Here is a 19,447-nt window from a genome sequence, read left to right as displayed (position 1 = left end):
CCATTGCTGAAGAGCAAAGGGATGATCTATCCCACACACCAAAGGTCTTCTTCATTTGACAGTCGGGAAGCTGAAAAACTTTGGTATTTTTATTCAAGCATGTATAAAAACAAAACAAAAAACTTCACGGATACAAAAGATACCCCGTTTCCCATCCAAGGGGACAGAGGCCTGAAGCTGGGTCCTCTTTCTATTCCAACTGGAAAGTTCCCACTACTGGATGAGAATAGACCCTAAAAGTGGCTCTTGGGACCGTTATGATCTGTCCCTTGGGTGAGAAGTGATCATTTACAGCACATGTAGGGTATGGTTTACACAAAAATGTCCAGTTATTTTTCCTTCTGACCACCCCATTACCCCCACTTCCTGAGATGAGAAGCCTGGGTGTAGGAGGAGGCTGTGGTTGTTGGGCTTGATTCAGTGCAAAAAGAAGACAACGCCCCTTACAAGGACTCTGACTTATATCACTTTTCTTTGATATCTTACAGTAAGAAAACCTTCATTGGACGATTCTGAATCCTGAACCTGCCACTTACTTAATCTCTTTAAGGCTCAGTTTCCTTTTTTTGTGAAATGGGATAATCCCTAGCTCACAGAACTGTTGTAAGGATCAGGTGAGATAATGTAGGCAAACTTTAGGATGATGGCTGGCATTGTAAATGCTCAATTAATAGTAATATCTATGCCCAATCTCTTTCTTCACTCAAGATTTGAAGCTTTCCATTCTTTCCAGGGGACTGAGTCATAAATTTTACTTTCCCCTGCCAGGGTACCCCTGTTTCCTCTTCCTTAGGAGTCTGATGGGAAACACAAGCACACTTTAAAGCCTAATCTCAACAAGTCAGAGTCTGAAAAAAAGGGACATGGGAGTAATCCTTCATATCTCCAGGGAGTCCCCCTGAGGAAGCTGAGGAATGGGATTAGGAAAGCACACAAAATAGGGAAAACCTCCTTTCCCAGGAATGGGAAAGAGAAGAAAAGTGCACAGCTGGCTACATACCACAAGAATTTTGTGTCAAAGTGTTTAAAAGCCTCCAAGGGTTGAATGGAATTGTCTGGGACTGGGGAAATGGGGCTGAGACCTGTGAGGGAGGGACTAGGGAGAAGATGAGTACCCTCTAGAGGCACTAGCTGCCATGAAATGCTCCCTGAGTACTTTAGGAAGCAGGGTTATGTTCTCTGAGCATTAGCCTTGGGGAAAAGCCTGCTGTGCCAGTAATCAGGGTTATCAAAAGCGGAGTCAGTGGCTTCTAAACTACGTAGAGTTTTGAGGCGGGCACAGTGGACATGGGGGGCATGGTGTCCAGGCCCCTGGAAAGCTCTCATCTCTTCATACCCTTGTTCAGCTGCTGGGCAGGCCCCCATAGCTGCGTAATCTCCCCCAGGAGCTCCCCCACCATGTCGCCGATTCATATATTCATAGTCCTCATCCGGGGTTGTGCCAGCAGTGGCCATGATTGGCACAGGGTTGAGTGGGCAACTCTGTGTGCTGCCCAGGGAAGCGCTGAGGTCTGATCCCACATCCATGTACTCATAACCCAGCTCCTCAAGAGAGCTAGGCCTAGGGGGACGAGGCGGACTGCGCCTTCTTCTCCGGTTCATGTATTCATATTCCTCATCTTCATCTTCTTCTTCAGTACCCAGGACAGAACTGAGGCCCACTGAAGAAAGGGTGCCCTCCCGGGAGGAGGGAGTACCTGGAGATTGAGAAGAGAGGCTAGGTATGTGGAGAACATGGTAGTAGGCAGTGGGAAGTGGGGGAAAGTTAGGAAAAAATGAAAAGGGAGGGATAAGATCAGAGAAGACAAGGGGCGCCTGGGTGGCTCAGTGAGTTAAGCATCCAACTCTTGATTTCGGCTCAGGTCATGATCTCCAGGTTCATGGGATCCAGCTCCACATCGGGCTCTGTGCTGACAGTGTGGAGCCTGTCTGGGACTGTCTGTCTGTCTGTCTCTCTCTCTGCCCCTCCCCTGCTTGCAAGAGCAGTGTTCTCTCTCAAAAATAAATAAAAAAGATCAGAGAAGATAAAAGGATTAGGATAAGCCTGGGGAAAGGATTAGAGAAAGATCTGAGGAAAACCCTAGGAAGAGTCAGGCACCTTTGAGGTGTGCATCTGGCATGACATATCCATTGACATCCTCTTCCTCTAATCCTGGTGGGGAGAGTGGGGTGACAGGAGTGAGCAGGCTGTGGCGCTGGGAATGGTAGGCACTGTCTCCACGTGGCCGTGGGCTCCGGCTCCGGCTCCTACACATTGACACCTTCTCCTGGAGCTCAGCCTCAGAGCCTGTCACATGGCCTTCTGAAGACTCTGATGCCAGGCGTCCCCGTGGCAGTGGGTGCAGGGAGACTGGACGGGGACACCGCTCACCACCCCCACAGACTGCAGACTCCTAAGGAGGAAAGTAAAACAGAGATTTACACAGAGACAAAGAAAGAGATATTTGTTTAGGAGACTGGGTTGTTCATAGCCTTCTTTTTTTGTAGGACACTGATTAAACCTCAAAGGTTTTGGGGTGCCTAGGTGGCCCAGTCAGTTAAGCATCCCACTTCAGCTCAGGTCATGATCCCACAGTTCATAGGTTTGAGCCCTGCATTGGGCTCTGTGCAGACACCTTGGAGCCTGGAGCCTGCTTCAAATTCTGTGTCTCCCTCTCCCATTCCCCCTCCCCTGCTCGCACCCTGTCTCTCTCTCAAAAATAAATACTTAAAAAAACCCACAAAAAACAAAACAAAAAACCCTAAAATGTTTCTAAAGTGTCCCACACTGCCCCTATGGATCCTAAGACACTGCCACCTAGCCTTGCAGTAGCCCCTCAAAGAGACAGACCTTACCTGGCAGGCCTCCCCAAGATTACCCTGGTTCATAGGCATATAGCCAGATGATGGGCTTAAAAGGCTCTGGCTCTAGGATGAAAAAAAGTGAAGAAGTTTGATTAAGGGAGAAATCTACTCACCATGGGGGCTTTGAGTAGTTAATTTAGGTATCAGTGGGGTTCATGAGGGTGCAGGTACGTAGAGGGCTCAGGGTGCAGAAAGTCTTGAAGCGCTGGGAAGTACCTTACCCCACGGGGCCGATTAAGTGTTCCAACTGGCAGGCTGAGAGCAGAGCCTAGTGTGGCTGCCAGGCCATCCTCCTCTGATTCCAAGTCCAGGTCCAGCTCAAGTTCTGGCTCCAGCTCCACTTCCTCCAGTTCCTTGTTTGTCAGAGCAGGGGGTTCTGCCCCAGGGGGTATTCCAGGCCCACTTTCTCTCTGTAGGGACAGGTGATTGTTAAGGTGGATCCTCGTTCCTGCCCTGCCAAGTCTGCTTTCCTCTAGATCTCCTTGACAACAACTAGTTCCTTCTCACCTTTATGACCAGATACCGTGGTGGGTCTCGGGCCATCCTGGTAAACTCATTGGCTAGTTCTTTAAAGGTTGGGCGAATATTCTCATCAATCATCCAACCTAGGGGCAAGATGTAGAAGTAAAGCCATAAGAGGGAAGTGGAGTAGGGAGGGAAGTCAGTTAGAAAATGGCTGGGGGATCAGGGGTACGTAGATGGCTCAGGAGGTTGAACATCCAACTTTTGATTGGCTCAGGTCATGATCTCACGGTTCGTGAGACTGAGCCCTGAGTCGGGCTCTATGCTGCCAGCACAGAGCCTGCTTGGGATTCTCTCTTTCCCTCTCTCTCTGCCCCTCCCCTGCTCGTACTCCCACTCTCTCTCAAAATAAAGAAATAAACATGTAAAAAAAAAAAAAAAAAAAAAAGGCTAGGATCAGCAGGTAACTCACACTTGACCATGACCATGTACACATCAATGGTACAGATCTGAGGCTGCGCCAATCGCTCCCCCTTCTCTAGCAGGTCTGGTACTTCAGCCAGTCGTAGCCCAGCATAGGGCTCTGCCCCAAAGGTCATCAGCTCCCAAACTGTCACTCCTGGTATAGGAAGACATGACTAGTTGATGGCAAAATAGTAGACATGGCATGAAGACTAAGGGGAGGCAGAATTTAATCTAACACAAAGATCCGAAGGGCCTAGAAATTCTAAGAAGGGGTCTCTCAAAAGGCAACTATGGGATTTGGGCCAGTGATGATATGGAGGGTATCCAGATGGACTGACCATAGCTCCAGACGTCACTCTGGTGTGTGTATTTCCCAAAATGGATACTCTCGAGGGCCATCCACTTAATTGGAGTCTGGGGAATTGAAGGCAAAAGTTGATTTCTAAAAATTTTCTTAGCACTTCTAAACCCCAAGTTCTCTATCACTCTTTTCTCTGTTGCTTTCTGAACTCGTACTTCTGGCATCTCCAAGTTCCTCTCCTTGAACTTACCATGAAGCATCTCTTTGCCTCTGAAGGAGACCACTGACTGCTTCCTGTCCCCATGCTTCACTCCACCCCCACCTCCTTACCCAGCCCTTTGTGTCACCTCACCTTGGCCTCACTGTGTAGTAGCTGCTTATCGTCAGGGGGCAGCAGGTCCGCCACCCCAAAATCTGCCACCTGAACCTGACTGGGTGACTTCAGTAGCACATTTCGGGCAGCCAAGTTCCTATGCACCATACCATGCTCCTCAAGGTAGTACATACCCTACAGAGGAAGGAAGTATTCTCAAGGTTGGGGGAGTTGCTCCTTGAGATCCAGAATCATCCCAAACCCTAAAGGCACCTCCGAATTTCAACTCCCTGCCAGCCATCAGCCAGGCAGTTCAGTCATAGGACTTCTCCAGGTTCCTCTCACCTTGGCAATCTGTACTCCCCAGTTGAGCAGTAGCTGGGGCCCCAGTGCTCCACGGTGTTGTCTCACGTGATCCAGCAGGGAGCCCAGAGGCAAGTACTGAGTGACAAGCTGCAGAGATGACCCTGGGCACAGTCCCAGCAGCCGTACAATGTGGGCATGGTCTAGGCTGCCAATGGCCAGCATGTGCTAAGAGACACAAGAGGGGTTATCCAGGGATCAAACAGGTCCACATACGTACACCCAGATCAGGGCTATCCCAACATTCAAGGACATCAGTATGGTTAACAGTACTTACTGACACAGGACCATGCCTTTACATAAGCATATCTAATATTGACCTCTTTTCCAGTGGCATACAGAACACCCTTCCCTCACTTACGTCTGTCACATCTTGAAAACTTTGCCGTCCACTCTTATCCTCAATGACTTTAATGCAGACTGGAATCTTGATTGATTCACCCTCAGGAATCCACACTCCCTAAGAAGTTTTGGACAGGAGTCAGCCAAAGGTCATTCTCCCCAGGCTAGCCCTTTCCCTCAATCTTTCTCTCCTTCGCCCTAGATCTTTCCCCTCCTCCTCCACAGACTTTCTGCAGGCCACTCACTTTGTGCACAGTTCCAAAGACGCCCGAGCCAAGCACTTTAAGCTTCCTCAGCTCTGTTTCTTTGAAGATTCTGGCCAAGACTTTGTTAGCCTTCTCACTGGGATCCAGAGGTTCTATGCTCTGAAGAGCAGAAGGGAAGAAAATACTCAAGCCCATTGCCATGCCCCATTCCAACTCTCTCCCTATAGGTGGATGCTCAGAGCCACAAAGCCCAAAGGGGTGGGAGCAAGAAGAGGAATTGTCTTTAGTCTTAAGAAGCGTTGCAAGCTTATTGGGGAGTAACAGACCCTAAGGACTGAGGAAGTTTTTTGTGTTCATGAGACCAGCAATTAAGAGGGTTGGGTTTCCCCTTTGATGGAGGGAAGGGGGAAGAGTTGCTAATGCTGTCACCTTGAATACTTCTTTACAGTTCCCTATGCTTTCCAAAGCATTTCCACATACATCAGCCCCTTTCACCCTTACAGCCATTCTGTAAGGATGAATGTTATTTCTTGTGTACATGTGCATAACATGTGGCACAGAGAAGGAAAGTAACTTCAAAATCATGTGGCAAATTAATGGCAAAATCAGGACTAGGATGCATGTCTCCCATTTCTCTGGCCAGAGTTCTTTCTAATGGGCCATACTACCTCCTTGAAGAAAAGGATCAAATCTCTGGGAAAGGAGGCTCTTAAAGAGTGATGGTATGGGGTACCTTTCAAGATTAGGCTAGGCACTTACCTCACCCCGTTCCAAGTAGCGCCTCATAGCCCTCTTATTCTGAATCCGGCGCCCACGCAAATAGAGAAAAGTGCCTCCCAGGATCAGGAAAACCACTGCCAATCCTACTACCACTGTTAAACCCATTGCCAGATGGGTTTTGCTGTGGGATAGAGAAGCCCAGCATTATCCTAGGCCTACACCTCCCTTACAAATATCACCTATGCCGGGGCGCCTGGGTGGTTCAATCAATTAAGTGTCAGACTCTTGATTCTGGCTCAGGTCATGATCTCACAGTTAGGGAATTCAAGTCCCATGTCAAGCTCCACACTGATAGTGTGGAGCCTGCTTGGATTCTCTCTCTCTCTCTGCCCCTCCCCTGCTTGCACTCTCTCTCTCCCTTTCTATAAATAAATAAACAAACAAACAAACATCCTTTAAAACAACAATAACCAAAATAAAACAAAACAAAAAAACAAATGTCATTTATGGTACAGATTTGGTACAAGAAATTAACATTCACACATACACATGTCTTTGAGCACTGAAAGGGTTAGCCTAAATCTGGACCTCCTGAGGCTACTACAAGCTAATCTTCAGAAGGGAAGGCCAGAAGCCTGGATTCTTGTGTCTCTGAGTCCAGTGATAGTGGTGTATATAGAAGGTCAAAGTGAATAGAGTCATCTCTTCCCAGCAGGTAACTGCCCCCTCCCTAGCTTCTCTCCCAAATATCCCCAGCTTCCTAAATCTCCAAGCCCATCATACCTGATCAGTGCTGGTGTTTGGCCTAAACAGTCTTGTAGCTCTGGTCCCTTACACCTGGAGAACAAAGTCACCTCCTTAAATGGGAGCTTGGGAGACTCCCATAGGAAGCTCAATTCTGACAGCCTCAACATACAACACTGTTTCAGATCCTACCATAGTGTCCCATCCTGGAGCCCAAATCATATTCCAAGACATGGCCCCCATCTCTAGCTTGCCATCCCTTCCTGAGTCCCTCTCTTGAATGAAACTCCCCTGAGCTGGGGTTATTCCAGGTTCTCAAAACTGTGGTATAATTGTATGCTGTTACTGAGATTCCCTTTCTCCAATCCTTCATTATGCAGCTGAGAGTGATTCTTAAGTCATAGTTCCTTTCTTCTTTCAGCTCCCTTTTACCCTCTACTTTCCCCCTAGTTTTATGTTCTCCCCTTCCCCCCACATCAGCCCATCACTGACCCCTGGGTGCAGTTCTCATGGCAGGGCCGACATTCATTCTGAGAATCTGGGTACTTGTAGATGGGGCCCTTGGCACCAAGGACTCCATAGGGGCAGCTGCTCACACAGTGAGGCCCATCTCGAAAATGGGCACACTGAGCACATGCATCAGAGCCCTGGGTGGAAGAGAGAAGGGCGGGAAGGATGGGATGCCAATGTCAATTTCATACCTCCCAGCAAGGACCAACCCAGCCATTCAAGAGGCTTCACCCATAGACCCTAGTGTTATCTGGCCTCCCTGTGTTGGCCTTGGGATCTGGCCATATCATTCCCAGGACCTTCAAGTGTTGCCCTTGCCCTCTCTCCCTTAGAGATCCTGGTGTTGCTACCGTACCGAGCCATTGCACGTGGCACTACCCTCCATGGGTTGGCACTCCAGGTGACAGGAGAAGCATTCAGCCTCATGGGCAAACTCACGAGGCTCCCTGCAATGGAGGGTTAAAGGAGGGGGTCACTTCTAAGTCCTGACTTTTACTTCCTGATCCCCCAACCACAGGGTCCCCTTCTTCATTCCCACCAAGGCATATGCAGAGAGTTATCTAACGGCTTTCAGGTGCCACCTGAACAGCTCCATCCCGGGGTCCCAACCCCCCCACCCCCATCCCTTCTTGACTCTCTCGCCCCTCACTATTACCCATTCAGAAAGTTGCAGTGGGTCACACAGACACCGCCTCGGCTGTAGTTTCGACAGGATAGGCACTGACCAGGACCTGGGCCCCAGCATCCCCCAGAGGAGCACAGGGGATCACATACTTTGCCCTCTGCCACTGGAAAGGAAGGGGTGAGTTAGGAGGAGTCAGAGCTCTAACATGCCCTCTTTGGAACTCTTCCTCATAACCGCCTCCAGCTCGACATGCCCCTCTCCTTGGTTCCACCCCCATCCCTTCTACTTCCGGGGCGGACAGTCCTTACACTATACTCTCTCCTCCCTGACCTCCTCTTCCCACCACCCTGGGGGCTGTGTCCCTCACCGCAGTCTCTGCGGGGCCGGTTATGTTTGATGTCTAGTCTCTCTTCCGGAGGCCCCCGCAGCAGCCGGGTCCAGTTCAGAGAATGGTGGTAGCACAGCTGCCTATTGGCGCTTATGTAGATACGCCCGGCACTGATTTCTTTCAAAGATCGGAGGCCTAACGATGTTATATTCAAGTTCTTCATGATCAACAAAGAGAAGCCCCGGCTGAGAACAAGGAGACAGGATGAGAAGGGGGAAAAATGACCATGCAGTGGATTCATGTTCATTCAACAAATTTGCTCTGGGACAGTCAGATCACTGAGACGGACACCCCTTCCTTTTGCCTTTTCCTCTTCAGACTGGCAGACCCTTTGGGACTGCTGTATGACACAACACCTTGTACTTCACGCAAGGATGCCTACGAAACAGGGTTCATTGCCTGGAGATGCTATTACCTCCACACTCTTTACTACTCACTTGTAGAGGCTCCTGCCCCCAATGGTTGTCAGGTTGGAAAAGACACTGAAGTTGTGCATGTGGGGAGGCCAGGATTGGATGTTCAGGTAACCTGGGGGGCCAGAGAGAAGTATGTGAGCAGGGAATCTTTGCCCCTTGCTTTCTCAGGTTCTATTGGTCCTTCCCCTGTTGCTTGGGACATGATTTTATAAGTAGTTACGTAGCAATTTGTGCCAGTGGTTTACCTATTCCTCTCAGACAAGATCACTCACCTGTGATCTCCCGTACTGTCCGGAAGACATTGAGCTTCTCAGGGTCCAGGGCAGGGATCTTGTGCCAGGGGTCGCTGGAAAGAATAGTAAAAACCAGTTGACAAGGTAGAGGTAGAACCCAGTAGCAACAAGCATGCCTAGGCTCAGAACTTAGTTTCTAAACACCATCCTCCACTGAAAGGGAACAGGGCTCCTTGGAGAAAGGGCTAGGGCAGGAAAAATATAACATGAGTTTACAGCATCTTATGCCAAACGGTATGGAAGTGCCCCCATTGGCCAGTTCAGAGATAACTGAACACCAAAATAATGACTGTAAAAGATTATAAAAAATTGAATGAAATAGGTATTATTGAATAAACAAATAAATGGGAAGGGGAGACTCTTCCTAACACTGAAATGCCAACAAATGAATGTAAAAGGATTAATGGAATTAGAAAACCATCATGTGGCAACTCTCGTTAAATAACTGATTTAGGGGGTTCCTGGGTGGCTCAGTTGGTTAAGTGTAAGACTCTTGATTTTAGCTCAGGTCATGATCTCGCAGTTCGTGGGTTTGGGCCCAGCGTCGAGCTCCATGCTGAGGGTGCAGAGTCTGTTTGGCATTCTTTGTCTCCCTCTCTCTCTCTCAAAAATAAAGAAAGAAACATTAAAAAAAACTGATTCAGGCAGGGGCACCTGGCTGCCTCAGTCGGTGGAACATGAGACTCTTGATCTTAGGGTTGTGAGTTCGAGCCCCACGTTGGTTGTAGAGATTACTTATAACTAAAATCTTAAAAAAAAAAAAGAGGACACCATGTCCTTGTCTCTTGCCACTCAGCTAAATGGTATCAGATTGCTTAGGGATGTCTCTGAGGGGATTCAAGCTTCAAGCCCTGGGTGGGAGACGGAGTTAGGCATGGTCAGGTACTGTGTGACTTTTAAAATGTTATGACTTAGGGGCGCCTGGGTGGCACAGTCGGTTAAGCGTCCGACTTCAGCCAGGTCACGATCTCGCGGTCCGGGAGTTCGAGCCCCGCGTCAGGCTCTGGGCTGATGGCTCAGAGCCTGGAGCCAGTTTCCGATTCTGTGTCTCCCTCTCTCTCTGCCCCTCCCCCGTTCATGCTCTGTCTCTCTCTGTCCCAAAAATAAATAAACATTGAAAAAAAAATTAAAAAAAAAATGTTATGACTTATATTCTTAATCAGCTGCATATATGGAGAGCTGAACCAAATGTAGTGAAGTGTGAGGGGCTGGATGGGGTGAGGGATTAGAAAAGGAAAGCAGAGTCTCTAACCCATTGAGGCCAGTGATAAGAAAGTCCAGGTTGCCCAGGATCTTGGTGCAGTTCACAAACCCATCAATGTTGCTAGAGTCCACAGTCTGGAAGCGGCTCCCGGAGCCCGTCCCCTCACAGGCTGCAAACACAACAGAGGCTCAGTGGGCGGGGCCTGATTGGTCTCTGGGGAAAGGAGGTCTTTTTGCCAACTCCTTGCCATCTCCTACTCACCTTTAGGGCACAGCCCCCCACAAGGTTCACACATCTTGAGTCCATTTTTATCTACTTCCATCTTGTCAGGAGGACAGGCCCGGACACAAGATGTTTGATCTACCACAAAGTTATCTAGGAAAGACGAAGGCGCCATTAGTGACAAGGGAGGAACACTGCCAACCACCAACTGAACCTTGCTCCCTCCTGCTCTTTGCTGGATCTGCCCCAACTTACCACCGAAGGCTCCTGAAGCACTGTCCTATGGATTAGAAAGGCCCTTTGCTCTTTGTTTCAGAACTAGGAGCAATTACTAGAAATCATGGGGAAGCAGATGGGGGAGTAGGGCATAGGGATCATTCACTGGAGGTTGTCAGGTGATCACAACCTACATCCTCTATTTACCACCCAACTTGATCCCTTTTACCTCCTCAAATGTTGTCTAAAATCTAGTTTCCACGACCATTGTTCCTCTCCTTAGACACTTACGGGGACAGCTGGCTACACAAACTCCACCATACTGATACTTGGTGTGGGGATTGGGTTCCAGCTGGAAAGTTAGCTTGTTGTAAACGAGAGGCTGTGGACACTGGCGTACACACGCCCCACTGTCATTGAAGAGTCGACAGGCCTAGGAACACAGGAGATTCATAAAACTCACGTTATGTATGTACCCCGACCTCCTCCCAAAGCCCACATCCCCATTTCAGAACCCAGGCAAATGGTGGTACATACAAAGCAGTCTGTATCCTGAGGGCCTGAGCAGCCCCCTGCACACTCATCATGGCAGCACTGGTTGGGGTTGGGCCCAAAGCAGTGACCATTACACTGAGGGGCACAGATGGTCTTGGTCACTATAGAAAGAGAGAAAGCATGGCTGTCAGGGCTCTTAAGACTGTATTCTGAGGGGCACCTGGGTGGCTCAGTCTGTTAAGTGACTGACTTTGGCTCAGGTCATTATCTCACGGTTCATGAGTTCGAGCCCCATGTCAGGCTCTGTGCGGACAGCTCAGAGCCTGGAGCCTCCTTCAGATTCTGTCTCCCCCTCTCTCTCTGCCCCTCCCCCGCTCACACTCTGTCTCTCTGAAAAATAAATAAATATTAAAAAAAAAAAAAGACTGTATTCTGAGACCACTGCTCACTCTCTTGCCCTCTAGGCTTGTCCCTACTCCCAGTGTTAACATAGATTGGGGTGGGCAGGGATATGAAAGTGTATGAACTTGAAGTTTTTAGAAGGGAGAAAACCCACATGTCTGGCAGTCTTCCAGTCTAGGACCCCAGCAGCGCCCCTTGCAGGCCTCATGACAGGGGGGACCTGGTTGGGAAGGAAAGCAACACAAAGGGCTGTCAGGGCTAAGAAAGCCTTGCTTGAATCAACAGGGTATGATGTCAGCACACAGACACCCCAGTCCCAGGAAGCAAAGAGCCAGGGCAGTGTCCCTCCTTGCCTTTCCAGAGCAGGGCCGGGCTCAAGTGAACCTGTCAACAACGGGTGGAGCCACACCTCCATACCACCCACAGGGCAGTTGAAGGGGTGGGTCTGGGGCAATTGCCAAGCTCAGCCCCAGTCCGAACCCAGGAACTTGTTTCCTCCTTGGCAAACTGAACCCAGCAGGAATATGTGTGAGTGGACAGGGACAGCAGATCTTGATCAAGGGTAGGTTCCAGGGAGAATGGAAAACGTTATAATGGAAAAAGATGTGGATATGGAGCTCAAAGATCTGGACTCCTCACTTAGTAACAGATCTTCTGCTCCTTTTCTTCACATATTGCTTCTAGGGTTTGGGTTCTAGGAGACTGACCTCCTCCTTCCTGGCAGGCTCCTTGACTCTGGAGCCTGAGGTGTTTTTTCAGTGGAGAGGTGGGTTCGAATTAAGGATATAATGATGATGGGAAAGGGGTCACTCTGGTTTGGTGGGGGCAGGGGAGCAGTCTTGATCATGTTCACTCACAGCTCTTGCCATTGTCCTTCACCACTATCTCAGCATCTCGGTCCCTCACGATGTCCCTCCAGTCGATTGTGTCCATGTGACAAAGTTTATCATTCTTCTCAATATAAACACCCCCTGACAGAATCTCTGAGACAGGGAAGAGAAGTGACAGGCTTAAGGGCTGCAGCAGACCTCCTCTTCCCTACACACCCCACCAACCCAAAAGGCCACCCAAGACTCAGAAAGAGGGGAGAAGGGACAGATGAATATGTCTAATTAAATCCGAACTGCAGAAAAGGCTTGCCTTGTAATGTAGAGGAGGAGCCAGGCCAAAAGAAAACTTCTCCCTCCTCAGACACCTGTCCAAATCCGGTTTAGCCAGTGGGGGAGGGGAAGGGAAAGCAAGAGAGAAGATCCCTGACTCAGCCACCTCCTTCCCCCGCCCTACCTGTGTGTTTTCCAACTGACAGGGACAGGGAGAAGTACAAGGTAGCCATGCGGCATCTAACTCTCATGTTTCCCCAGCCAGTGGGGAATTATGAGGGGGAGGAGATAGGATCCTCATTCCTGGGGAAGGAGGGACATCAAACTACACTGTACTATAAAGATAGAGGAGGGGCGCCTGGGTGGCTCAGTCGGTTGAGCAGCCGACTTCGGCTCAGGTCATGATCTCACGGTCCGTGAGTTCAAGCCCCGCGTCGGGCTCTGTGCTGACAGCTCAGAGCCTGGAGCCTGTTTCCAATTCTGTGTCTTCCTCTCTCTGACCCTCCCCCGTTCATGCTCTGTCTCTCTCTGTCTCAAAAATAAATAAACGTTAAAAAAAAATTTTTTTAAAGATAGAGGAGTGGGGGCGGGGGACCCCTTGGATGGCTCAGTCGGTTAAGGTTAAGCATCCAACTTCAGCTCAGGTCATGATCTCGCAGTCCATGAGTTCAAGCCCCATGTCGGGCTCTGCGCTGACAGCTCAGAGCCTGGAGCCTGCTTCAGATTCTGTGTCTCCCTCTCTCTGCCCCTCTCCTGCTCATGCCTGTCTCTCTCTCTCTCTCTCTCTCTTTCTCTCAAAAGTGAATAAACATTAAAAAAAAATTTTAATAAAAATAAAAGTAAAGATAGAGGAGTGGGTAACAGATCCAGCTCCAACTCCAGACCCATGGGACATAAGGACCTTCCCCCTGGGCCGCAGACGCCTTTGCTCCCTATCAGGGCCCTATATGGTTTAAGGAGTAGTGGACCTTTAGACTGCAACGTTCAAGATGGTGGGCCCCATGAAAGGGGCACTTAGTGAGCAGTCTCGGGTTACCATCGAGGAGGCACCTGTCTGCAGGTTGGTTGAGGGGCAAGACTAGAAGGAATCATCAGGAACTGACCGGTGAGCTGAGTAAAGCGGAGCTGGCGCAGAGCATGGCTAGAGTTGGTGTTATAGTTCAACATGACAAAGATGGCAAACTTCCCATCGTAGACCTGGGTCCCCCGCACCACCCGGAGGTTGGGTAGTGGCAGTGTAGAGAACTCATTCATGGCCACGAGGACATAGCCGGTCACTTCTCGGATCCACTGTGATGGAACAGAGACCATGTCAGTGGGAGGGACAACAGGACGAAAAGCCTCAATCTCCTCTCCCTCCCCAAAGCATTAAGGAATCCCTAACCCCTCAAATTCTTTCCGATTCCTACTTTGGAGTAGGGGAGGAGCTGGTGTCACACTAGTGTGTCCCTTCTGCAAAGGAAGACAGGCAGCAGAAGTGACTGGGGAATTCTAATCTCCTACCCTCTCTTTCTTAGAGCTCCTCTTGCCGGGAGGGTCCTTGCTTAGTCCCTTCCTCATCTTTCCAGTGCCTATCGGTCCCAGGGGTCTCTCTGCATTAGCCCCCATTGCAGAACACTATGCCACCCCTGCCCGCTTCTCATTGCCAGCTCCCGTGTATCCCTGGCTACAGAGGCAGACCCTAGGTCCCAGATGCCAGGCTTCTGTGGGTGGAGTTAAGGGGGAAACAGGTTGAGATAGGGAGTCAGGCACTCTAACCTGCAGGAAGGAGAGATCAGCATTGTGTCCTGTGAGCACAATCTCAAGGTTCCCCATCACCACCTCACACCTCTCGTAGAGCTTGTGCAACGTCTGGTACTGGTTCTCGGCATCGCCAGTCACGCTCAGCCCATTCAGAGTCCCGGGACAGACTGGCAGAGAGTGGCAGAGAGCTGGACACAAGTTTTTAGCCCGGTCCCCCCCAGATGGTCTTTGGTCCCCCCCTTTGGTTGCCCCACTCCAGTAACATTCAACAGGATCAAGAGGCAGATGCCTCCAACCCCACCCCCCCAACCCCCCCGCCCCAGAGACAGACACAAAGGCCCATGTTGGACTGAGAGCCTGAACTCTCTCCTCTCTCACAATCCCCTCACTATCTCTCTGAACAGAAAGGTGAACAGGCTTCCCCTTTCCACCAGGGCCTCCTCTTGCCTCTTTCAGGTGCTACTTTGGGTACTAAGGAGTTAATGAAAGAGGATGTAGGAGGGTTTTTTTTTTTCTCCTCAGAGAGGTTAGAAAATGACCACAACTTGTTACTCTTCTTTTCCCTTCCCCCTCTCCAACCAGGGTACTTACTTCTCTACCCTCATCCTGCCTCTCTCTAGGTCCTGGAATAAATATCTCTTTGGGGCTAGCACACAGCCCCTATTGTGTCTACTGAGGGTGGGATGGGGGCAGAGGGTGGGGGCAGTGCCCAGGGCCACAGTCCAGCCCACAATGAGGCAATTCTATCTAGGAGGAGGGGGCTGCTCCACCCTGTCCCGAGACACCCTGTCCTCAGTAGCACCCGCCCCCCTCCACCCTCAAGCCTTGGCCTCAGACAAGTGACCTCACTAGAAGGGGGAGCTCTGGTGGGGAGAGGGGGTCAATGTGAGCTTTGTCTTTAAAGCTGGAAGATAAGGAGCTGGTTGCCTACCCTGCACCCCTTCCCCCTTCCTAAATTCTGGCTTCCCTTCTCCCTTCCCCTGTCCCAACACACCCCAGCTCCTCAGCATCACACTTTCCGACAAATACACAGTAGCCTGGAGAGAAACAGCAGAGGCTTCCCCCGATTCTAAGCCTTCCACCCAATTCCATTGTCAAAAGATTCATTAAAAAGTTTTGTAACATGGCAATCCTCACAAGGCATGCCAGTCTTGGGGGTTCATTTGACCTTGTACATATGGAGGACATAGGGGCTATGGAAAATCTTGGACCCTAAGCCCTACCCCTGTCTCCTTCCTCTGGCTCAGTGAAAGACTGTGGGGAGGGTGGGGGGGGGGGTAGATTCCACCTGTTCCAACCACCCTTCCCTGAGGCTCTGGCAGCTTAGGAAGCGGGAGTGGGAATGGAGGGAGGGAAATTAGTGAGGTCCCAACCCCTCCTCCTAGATACACCCCTAGTCTGCTCACTTGACTTTTGAGCGCTCCCATTCCCTATCGCTCCCCACAATGGGAACGGGGTAGGCTAGACCCAGCAGAGGGGTAAACTGGCTGGGAGCTCCCAGAGGATCCTGGGAACTCTAGGGTCCTTGGGCTGAAAGGAAAGAGACTAGGAAGGTTAGTCATTTCGGGAACAGCCCCACCCCAAACCCCTTCCTGGAAGGACAACCCCTCTTACAAGTCAAGGTGCCAACCCTTGTCCCCAGATAAGGGAGGAGTCAAGATTTCTGCACAGAGAAGTGGGGTATGTATGTGATGTGTGTGTGTACGTGCCCTTGCGACACACACAAGCATGTACACAGCTCCCCTGCTGGCCCAGAAACCCATACTGGTTCTGTCCTTGGGTTTCTTTATTAGGAAATATTCAGGTGGCCCTATCCATCACACCTGCCTTTATGTGTTTGTGAAGACTCTATGTGTCTGGAAGGCTACAGTGTTAGAGGTCCCAGTTCCCTGCCATCCTGAGGGTAAAGTCCATATTACACAAACAGGGAGCAAAGGGCCTCTTCAGGAAGAGAGCATGAAAAACATCTCTAAGGAGGAACAAGGCAGCGTGGGGAGGAGGGCTGGGGGAAGGGGATAATACCCAGGGACCAGGGGCACAGGGAGGGGTTTGGGCACTCCTTTGGTAGAGAGCACTGGGGTGGGTCAGACCAAGAATCTCCAGCCCTTCCTCAACCAGAGGCCTCCTCTCCAATATCCCCCACCCCCATCACAGCCAGGACAAAGGGGCTATAGAAGGACTGAGACAGGGCCGGATGCCCAGAGGCTGCAGGATCCAGATAAAGGGTAAAGAGACCCAACCATGCCTGCCTCCTGTCTCCCTCAGGGAAGGTGGCCAGGATGTGGGACTCCTGGGTTCCTGATTGAATATTCCAAGGGTCTGGATGGGACAGTGATACAGTCATTCTATTCAGTCCCTCCCACTCCAATCCCCAGACCCCCCCACCCCCGCCCTTCACCAGCTGGGAGTGTTCACATCTCAAGATCCCAGGGTCTAAATTTAGGCCCAGCAACTGTGGGGGAAGCACAGGTGTTTCTCCCACTCCCACTCTGGGGAAGAGGCCCTGGCTGTGCCAAACCCCAAGCTGAGGTCTGGGGGAGGGGAAGAGATCAATAGGATTCCTCCAATGTGAGCAACACCAGCACCCTCAGGTGTCCACGATCCCAGAGATATCCCAAAGGGGTGGGCTCCAGTGGCATGGGAGTGACAGGAGGAACAGAAGAGCAATCTGACTCTTGTTAGACTCTAAGAGAGACAGAGTCAGACAATAAAGAGAATGTAGGTGGGGGAGAAGCTGGGTCTAGGAAGGACTCCCAGGACAGGAAGCTCAGAAGTTAGGAGAGGTGCCCTGTTGGGTCTCAGGTTGGGGAGAAAAAAGACAAACAAGAGAAATACAGATTGGACCTCTTTGACCCTACAGCTCCTGGCCTGGAGCCTTATACATAGTAGTTGCTCAATAAATATTAGTTGAATTGATCTAGGTCTTGACAAAACGAGGTTGGTCAAGTGGGCGGGGGGGGGGGGGGGGGGGGGGGGGACCTGCCACTCTATTATTCTGAGGAAAAGAGGGAGGTAGGCCTCTGCGTGGCCTCTCACCTGATGTCACCTGTACTTAGCTCTTTGGTTATTCTCAGCCCTTCCCAGGGCAGGCCAACTCACGGAAGAGGAGGTGCCTGTCTTGTTTTTCCAACAGTAGAGAACAACAACCCCCTCCAACCCTTCCGTAGCTCCGCCCTGTCGGCAAAACAACGAAACTGGAGGTGCTGAAACCCCGGGACGCGGTTGGGGAACAAACTGAGACATCCCCCCACCCCTTTCCCCAAGACCTAAATCACCCATCATCTCACGTTTACAGAACGGAGATCCCAGCTCCCCTCCCTACAGGGACCCTCAGAAGTGTGATCTGTTTCGGCATCAGCCCCACCGAGAAAGACGAATTAGAGGGTCGGCGACGCGCTGCTGAGCGAGTGTGTGTGTGTAGGGGCAGGGGGGCGGTTCAGGAATCCCAACCCCGCACGGACCACGCCGAGAACCCGAGCCTGACGGTCTCCGCCTAGGTGGTCCCAGCGGACCCGGGGTGGGCACCCCCAGCCTCGCCCCGCCCCAGCCGCTGCCCCTGCCCTCCAGAATTCGGCGCACTCGGTTCGGGATCCCGGGTTCCGAGGCTGCGGGTGTCCTCGTGCCACTTACCTGCCTGCGAGTTGCCCACCTCGGAGCCCCGGGCCAAGCTGAGAAAGAAGCCCAGCACCTGCAGAGCCCCATTCGCCCTCATGACTCCAGCAGAGGGTGAAGGCAGCCCCGCCGAATCCGGTCCGGGGTGGGGGTGGGGGGGGTGCTGGACTAGGACATCGAAGCGGAGCCACCTGAGCCGCCGGCGACTTAGCAGCGGCGGCAGAGGAGGTTGCAAACTGCAATAGGAGCCGGAGCCAGAGTCCAGGGCGGGATAGTAGGGGAGGGGTGTACGTCTGTGAGAGGGCGAAGGAGGGAGCGCAGGGGGAGGGGGTGAGTCACGGCCGCGCCCCCTCCGGCGCGAGGCCGGCGTGGAGCTGGCTGTAGCCTCCGGCTGCCCGCCCCGAGCGCGCCCCACGCCCCAGTGTTTGTCCGCTTGGCCACGCACATCGAGCATGGGTCTCACGCTAATTTTTCTTCGGGAGCTGGACTAAGGGGGGGGGGGCGAGATTCCAAACGCCCCCAAATGTCTCCAAAGGGGAAAGGTGATGGGGGTGGGGAGAGCGCTCCAAAACCCGCCCCCTGAAAGTTGGCCTCGCCCATTAACCAAATCACTCGACTCCCCCAGCCGGTTGGGTCACTTGCGGGATTTTCTTTCTGAACGTGAATGTTTTTTTTTCTGTGTGTGTTTTTGAGGAGGGAGGTGTTTGCCTCACGCTCAGGCCACCTCAGTTTCCCCGGAAACCCGTCGAAACCCCATAATTCATCTACCCTGCCGAGGAACCCGAGCCTCAGAGGCCGCGTGAAATTGCACTGTCTCCGGCCGCTTCCTCCTCCAGACCCGGCGCCGGCCCTGCCTCTCCCGGGGATTTGGGGCGGGGGGGGGGGGGCGGGGGTGGTTTCCAGCCTGGGAACAGACCCGAAGCCCGCCTTCTCACTTCCACCCCGGGAGGGGCTCCCGCACCTGTCGCGGTCCCCTCTGCTGCCCCCCACGGCCGCCTGGGAGAACAGCTGCCTCTTCCACACTGAAGTCACCGCGCCGTCGGGGCGGCCGGAGTTCCCGCCACTCTTCGGCGGACCCACACCGGCAACACGGTCCCCACCACAGGCGCTCACGCCTTCCAAGCCCGGACTCGCGCTGGAAAGGAGGGGGATGCGTCGAAGGTGGACGCAAAAAGGGCACTAGGGACTGTGTCCAAGAATGGCACGGATTCCCGGCACCTCCAGCACCAGCTCCCAGATTCTGGCCATAGTCGGTCAGGCGCACCGCAAGGGGCCAGTCTTAGAACGGATCCGATGGGCGCCTCCTGGTACCAAACGGGTGGCAGTGAGGCTCCACACAGCGTCGCATTTCAAATCCCTAGGACTGGTGTTCCGGATCTCGCTCAGAGAAGCCTAATTATTTTCTCCAGAGTTTCAAGCCTAAGACTCAGAACGGTCGAGCCTTGATGAAGAAAAATTTCG

General features: G+C 51.7%; 1 protein-coding gene across 1 annotated transcript; it reads right to left on the bottom strand.

Annotated features, from left to right (window-relative positions):
* Nucleotides 1-71: 71 nt before the first annotated feature.
* ERBB3 (erb-b2 receptor tyrosine kinase 3) lies at nt 72-18,281 on the bottom strand. The gene is made up of 28 exons (XM_043564404.1): nt 18,005-18,281; nt 14,390-14,541; nt 13,735-13,921; nt 12,389-12,514; nt 11,686-11,751; nt 11,172-11,290; nt 10,926-11,067; nt 10,458-10,571; nt 10,245-10,365; nt 8,972-9,045; nt 8,721-8,811; nt 8,263-8,468; nt 7,926-8,058; nt 7,626-7,716; nt 7,253-7,407; nt 6,800-6,853; nt 6,056-6,197; nt 5,336-5,455; nt 5,110-5,208; nt 4,731-4,916; nt 4,425-4,580; nt 4,110-4,185; nt 3,779-3,925; nt 3,352-3,449; nt 3,066-3,254; nt 2,836-2,907; nt 2,099-2,393; nt 72-1,697 (listed from the first exon to the last, which is right to left on the bottom strand). The coding sequence occupies exons 1-28, from the start codon at nt 18,084-18,086 to the stop codon at nt 1,171-1,173; spliced, it is 4,020 nt and encodes a 1,339-aa protein (XP_043420339.1). The 5' UTR covers nt 18,087-18,281; the 3' UTR covers nt 72-1,170.
* Between the last annotated feature and the right edge of the window lie 1,166 nt (nt 18,282-19,447).

Source organism: Prionailurus bengalensis, chromosome B4 (genome assembly GCF_016509475.1).
Source record: "Prionailurus bengalensis isolate Pbe53 chromosome B4, Fcat_Pben_1.1_paternal_pri, whole genome shotgun sequence".
Taxonomy (NCBI): domain Eukaryota; kingdom Metazoa; phylum Chordata; class Mammalia; order Carnivora; family Felidae; genus Prionailurus; species Prionailurus bengalensis.
The sequence above is the reverse complement of the archived record's forward strand: the minus strand, read 5'-3'. Positions and strand labels throughout refer to the sequence as shown.